Source organism: Lineus longissimus, chromosome 11, assembly GCF_910592395.1.
Source record: "Lineus longissimus chromosome 11, tnLinLong1.2, whole genome shotgun sequence".
NCBI classification, from domain to species: domain Eukaryota; kingdom Metazoa; phylum Nemertea; class Pilidiophora; order Heteronemertea; family Lineidae; genus Lineus; species Lineus longissimus.
This window is the reverse complement of record NC_088318.1, coordinates 6835271-6842015: the sequence shown is the minus strand read 5'-3', so window position 1 is coordinate 6842015 and position 6745 is coordinate 6835271. Positions and strand designations below refer to the sequence as shown.

The window sequence follows — 6745 nt, the reverse complement described above, 5'->3', positions numbered from 1 at the left end:
GAGGGGACAAGACACTTATACCTTACATCGAAAGGTGAGATGGCGTTTCCCGCGCAGAAAGACTATTGCAAGGGGAATCGATGATCAGTGGCAATTAGACTTAGTTTCGCTCGATAAAATAGCCGCTCGCAATTCGAATTATAAATATCTGTTGACCGGAATCAATGTATTTTCACGTTTTGCTTTTGCGGCACCCTTGAAAACAAAAACTGGCCGCGAGGTAGCTTCGACCCTGGAGAATATTTTCAGAAGACTAAAACGCCAACCGCGACTTATTCAAGTGGATCAAGGCGGTGAGTTTTACAATGGTGCTGTACAAAGCCTTTTAAAAAAGCGTGGGGTTAAACTATTTTCCGTCTACAGTCATCCCAAAGCGGCTCTAGTGGAGAGATTCAATAGAACGTTGAAAGACAGAATGTTTCGTTTGTTCACGCAACGCAATACACACCGATGGTTGGAGGCACTGCCCGATTTGCTGGCTGCTTACAATGCAAGCGTTCACAGAGTAATCGGTATGAAACCCAAGGATGTGAAGATTGAACACGAAGAGTATTTATGGGACAAACTGTACGGAAAGGAATTTCCGAAAAAAAGCCATTTTTCGTTTCCAAATCAGGGGCGTAGTTCGTATCGCTCGAATTCCCACCAGCCTGTTTGAGAAAGGATCGACTGCCAAATGGACAGAAGAGTATTTTGTAGTCGCACATCGCAGAGCCACCCACCTATAAGCTGCATGACTTACAGCAAGAACTGATCAAAGGCTCGTTTTATGAACATCAGATGCAAACGGATGAGCAGCGATGCCAACGGATGAGCAAACCTATCACGTCGATATTTTAAAACGCCGGACACGCAAGGGAAAGCTCCAATTCTTCGTACACTACAGAGGCTGGCCGTCGAGTGTGGACGATTGGGTGGACAAAGGACAAGTGACTCCCCTTACATAACAGAGGAGGGGTCACTCGCCGATACGAAGGAAGGAGGCCTGAAGGCGGTGAGAGATTGCCAGGCCATCTTCGGTCATCATCAGAGCTTGCTCGCGTTTCATATTAATTTGACTGTGAAAGAAACTTATTGAGACGGATGTCCACATCATCTCATCGTATACTAGTGAAAAAACCCAATTACACCAGATGCCCTCTTTACCATGATGGAAGAAGGGCAAAGTTTCGACGGCAGAATTGCTTTGCCCTTTGGGGCCATAATTCAAGGGGCGCCCTTGAGCGGGAAAACAGAATTTACAATGCGCTTGATCGAAAATGCCAGTCGTATCTTCGATAGACCATTCGACTACATATATCTCTTCTATGGGCAGCGAAGTAAAACCGTGGCTGAAATTGAAAGTGACACGACGAGAAAGCGAATAATGCTAGTTCAAGGACTGCCCGAAAATATGGACGATTACATTCACCCGCAACAGCACAACGGAGAGCAGAAGATCGGATTGCAATATCTACGACGATTTAATGGAGGACGTCTCGAAGAGCAAAGCTATTTCCGATATGGCGACAAGAAAATGTCATCATAATTCACTTTCCTGGATAATTCTGATGCAAAATATGTTCTACCAAGGCTCGGAACGCATTACTCTACAACGCTGCGCCCATATTTACGTGCTATTCCATAGTCCATTAGATAAATCTACAGCCCGTTATCTCGGCTCCAGGATAATGCCGGCCAACCAACGGCTTTTCATGGAAATTTATGAAAAGGCAACTTCAAAACCGAACGGATATCTTTTCGTCGACGGCACTCAAAATAGTCCGGGGGAGATTCGCTTCAAGACAGACCTTTTCGGAGACTATCAAAGAATATTTGTACCACGAAAATTGTACAACAATAGTAAGCGAATTTGGCAAAAAAACCGCTAAGAACAATGTGATAGGCTTCGTTTGGATGCGGTGTGTGAGAAGACAACATTAAACATTGAGTCAAAAGAGATCGTTTCGTGTAATTATATATTACCAGTGCCAGTATAGTTTAAGATGCTACCAAATAATAGACACCTCATGGAGCAATTAATTCGGAGTAAACAGAAGGGGAGACGCAAAGGAACGGGGAGGAGACGGTCTTATAATAGGCAGAGGAATCTCCCTCGCGATTCCACTGCCGCCGATCATATCGATTTTTTATCGCACTTGAGCAAAACTAGCAAAAAGAATCAAGCAAAACTCTTGGAAATCGCCAACGCGGGGCAAATGGACGCTTTGCTCGAATGCATCCACAACGTGGGTAATAGAAATGTGAGCGGCATTTCAGCGGATAAGATCAGGAAATTGCAGAAACACAGCTCTATGGTACAGAAGCTCTTTCGCCCACGAACAAGCCTGCAGCGACGCAGACATACTGGCGACCGAAGGCATCAAAGGAGGATTCTTGAGCGCCTTGATTTCACTGGCCGTTTCGGCGATTGGCAGTTTGATCGGTGGAATCGACAAATAAGTCTTTCCTCCGTTTTCGAAATAGAACTTTAGCCAGCAAAATGGCCAGATATTCAGGACAACAGGACAAAGGGGGATTCGAGGAATGTATCTTAATTCCGTTGGAAGTCTACAAGCGTCGTTGTGCGATGGTCGGTGCAGACATGTCGACTAACAGTTACGATTCATCAACGGCGAAAGCCTTTAATTCTATCAGCAACGAGGCAGCATATGACAAGGAGCAGGAGGAGGAGGAGCCTTCATCGGATCGACTGTTAGTGACGAAAAAATATGCCAATCTACCGGCCGATTTAAAAATGAAACTTTTCAGTCAGGCTCGAAGAAGAGAGACAAAAGCTTTATTCGATCGCGTAGCGGATTACGGGGAAAAGAATGTACTCGATCTGATCGCGCCCACTTTGAAATTACACCACCCCTTTATTAAGGACATCATGAAAAATTACGTAAGACGTCACCGTTCAACGCTAGACTGGGATCCGTTCAGCTACGAATTAATAATCGAGGGAACAAAGTTACCCAATACAAATATCGTACGAAACATTGAATTCCTAATGAAGCCGGAGAGCATGAACTATGTTGTCCCGCCGGGTGCCACCGAATTGAGAGATGCCTTCTTGAAGTGCGGAGTGCCGCCGGGATGGATAGCCTATACACCGGAAATGAAGAGACCGTCTACCAACACACCCCCACTACTATCAGAGGGAAAAAAACCAAAACTTGTCGCTGATGAAGACAGTTCCAAATTGACACCAATTCAGAGCGCTATTACGAAGTCAAAATTGTTATCTCCACTCGCGGGGCGCCCCTTGGAGGAGAGCATCAGCACAGAAGAGGGTGTCTTTTCGCCGTTGATGAAGGCAAAAAAGCAGCCCAAAGGAAGGAAACATCGGTTCTGGGCTTGCCAATACCTCTATCTTTTGCCATGAGCCCACTAGAAAAAGCTACAAGTGCACCAAAATTGTTTAAGGATTCAGAAATACCGAAGCAACGACGCTCGTCACGTCTGAGTAAAACCAGGGAAAAAGCACTTATACTCGGGAGTAAAAAAACAACGCCTGTACAAACTGTGCCCAATTGGTCCCAATAAAAATCATGGAGTCCTCTATTGGAATCAACAGCTAGTCCGAACAGAAGTCATGAAGAAAACGAAGATGAAGAACAATCGGACCGCATAACCAAGTGGGAAAAACGCACCTAGCTCTTAAAGGGTTTGTGAGGGGAAAATATTGTGTTTTTAAAAACAAGAAACAAACATTCAGCCTGTAAAATCGTTCGAGGACAAATTCATCATGGTGATGGTTCCGCACCGTCCGGACTTAAACGCATATCGAAGACACTATCAGACGGGTTCTGGGCTTCCCGTTTTTCGAGGAGATAGCTTATACCAGCATGGCATGGACTCGGAGGCATATTCAGCTCAATATTCAAAACAGTGGTTCCGATGCTGAAAAAAGTCGTGGTTCCTTCCATAAAAAAGGTAGCCGTAAGCGCTGGAAAGAGCCTTTAAAAATGGGGCGCTCAAGCGCTTTCAGATGTGGTGTCCGGTGAAAATGATATTAAAACCGCCCTGAAGGAAAGGGGAAAAGAAAGCTTACACGAAATCGGACATAACCTTAAAAAAGCAAGTTGTGGCGGGATCAAGCGTCAAATCTTAGCGCCGGATAATACAGATGAAGAAATTGGGCAGAGTTTAACGCCCAAAAGACACAAAAAACAAGGAAAAGCTCATGAGTCCCAAGGAGGAAAAAGGAAGAGAAAATCGCGTAAAAACCGACGACAACAGCAGGGAGGCAACATTTTCTTCAGCTAAAATATAAGAGCTATCATGTCGTAGCGAATTGGAACTCTTTGAAGTTAAGCCCACACAGACGAGTACAGAGGACAGTTCATTCAAAGAGTTCCATCCTATCACTTCCCTGGCCAAGGGTGGTCCAATTGAATTTAGGGTCAACGCCGCCGAAGACGAATATTTGAATTTGGGAGACAGCTTTTTATATCCGAAATTCAGGATACTGGACAAAGATGGTGCAGTACTCACGACAGCGGACCCATTTCCCGATAAATCGCTGGTGTTTCCCATCAATTATTTTATCGGAAGCTATTTCAAACAAGTTGAGGTTTACGCCAATGGAAGACAGGTAGGGGGGGGGGGGGGGACGATCAGATGTACGGCTATCGATCGTATCTCGAGTCCACCCTCTCGTTCTCGAAGGCAGCAAAAAGTGACCAGCTCCAAATTGGTGGCTATAACAAGGACACAGCGAACCCCGATCTACAGGGTAATACATGTACCGTGAAAACAGGAACAAGTGCAAACAAAGGCGCCAATGCTCGCTTTAAGTGGACAAAAGGCAGTAAAACGGTAGAATGCCTGGGGCAGATTCACAACGAACTCTTTGCGCAGAAAAAAGTGATTCTGAGTCAAGTAAAACTGACGGTAAGATTGGTGAGACAAGACCCCAGTTTTGTCTTAATGGCAAAGGATAACACACAGGAGTACACGATTAGTTTGGAGGAAGCAATTCTGAAAATCAATATCAAAACTATTGCCGAACATGTTCGCCTTAGCCATGAGGAACGTCTTTTGCAAGGACCCGCCAAATATCCCGTAACATCGGTTCAAATGAAGTTTTATACACGTGGCGCCAACCGTTCGGATTTGTCAGAAAATAACTTGTTACAGGGTCGTTTACCGGGAAGAGTCGTCGTAGGATTGGTGGAGTCCGACGCTTTCAACGGAACGCTGAACAAGAACCCGTTCAACTTTCAACACTTCAATGTGTCGAGTATTACGTTGCGACAAAAGCGAACGCCAGTACCGTTTGAAACGATCAAACTCGATTACGGCAACGATCAGTTCCTACCCGGTTACTTCACGGTATTACACGGAACTAACGTTTGGGGAACTGGCCAGGGAATAGCTATAAACGCGAACGAGGATTATCCGAAAGGATACGCTCTCTACGTCTTCAACCTGTTAGCAGATGATTCAAACGGTTCCAATTTCAACTTGGTACGTGAAGGAAACATAAGTCTTGACATTCGCTTGAAAGAACCAGCCGATAAGAGTATAACTATTGTAGTTTATATGGAATTCGACGCCATTGTGGAAATTGACAACAATCGCACAGTCACCTTCAATGAATAATAAGGAAATCGATCGTCTTCTCAAACGACATTTGGAAACACGAACAACCTTCGTTGACGTTTGCGCGGCTGATACACTGCCGTTAGAGCCAAGAGACAGAACACCATAAGTGCCTCCTATTCTCAAGCGCCTATTTAAATCCAGTAGCATAGACGGATTAGCTCACAACGTATTTCGCTTCTGTCCGGTTCACATCGTTGGCTTCGCTCCCGTGTTCGTGGTGGGTATTGTGTTTGCATTTTACCCGATTTCTTGTTTCACTACGTATCCTAAGTGAACACCCATGAGCGCTCCCTTCATGCTTCATTCAGTTTGGGGCGGAATATTCTTCCGACATGACTGGAGCATTCACAGGTGTCACCTGTTCCCGAGGGTGGGCGGGTGGGAGTGTTGAAAAATGGATTATCATTCTTTGGTGTTTTGCCATACGGGGAGAGATTCCCTTACCCAAGAATGGTGCAGTCTTCAGTTTCAACCTAACCAAGTTTTGGCCTCCTGCTTCCTCACGAAAGAATGACTGGACTACGAGAATTACGCAGGTAGCGCCGTCTGGTGTTAACTTAGGATAACTACGTATCCTAAGTGAACACCCATGAGCGCTCCCTTCATGCTTCATTCAGTTTGGGGCGGAATATTCTATCCTTCCTTCCACAAGTAGCTAGATGTTGGTCCCTTTGTATTAGCATTGAGAGTAAGTTTCCGTCTACCCCGAACTAAGTACCCCATCCTGAGGAAAATTTCTCTCAATTCTAAGACGAAAGAAAAGACAGCGAGATGATTTTTTCATAGTGGTTTTTATTTCAAATTGACTGAATGAATTAATATAATGGTGCGTAATACGATACAACTGATTTCAAGCTTACCGGTACACAGAATATTCAAACTAAACTAACACAGATCAAATTTAGACCATCATGCTGCGAGGCCTTTACTCCAACTTATACATGTATATGGTTGTTGAACGTCCTGGTGATTAGTTTTATTTTTATTTTTATCTTTTATTTTTAATTTTCTTTGCTTCTTTGCACGAGTGCTAGTTAGTGAAGACTTTTAGAATTGGGGTGCTAGTTCTACAACCCTAGTGTTGCTGCGACATGCCCAGTCCCCGAGGACGTTTGAGGACCTAACTCTCGAGATCTTTATATTTTTGGATTAT

At 44.6% G+C, this 6745-nt stretch overlaps 1 protein-coding gene across 1 annotated transcript; it reads left to right on the top strand.

Annotated features, from left to right (window-relative positions):
* The first annotated feature begins 4605 nt into the window (after positions 1-4605).
* Positions 4606-5589, top strand: LOC135496119 (uncharacterized protein F54H12.2-like). The gene has a single exon (XM_064785256.1). It carries the CDS (start codon positions 4606-4608, stop codon positions 5587-5589), a length of 984 nt encoding a protein of 327 aa, XP_064641326.1.
* The last annotated feature ends 1156 nt before the right edge of the window (positions 5590-6745 follow it).

Bases quoted from the DNA above. Each gene is read 5' to 3' on its own strand.
- LOC135496119 (XM_064785256.1), top strand. From the start codon at position 4,606: ATGTACGGCTATCGATCGTATCTCGAGTCCACCCTCTCGTTCTCGAAG.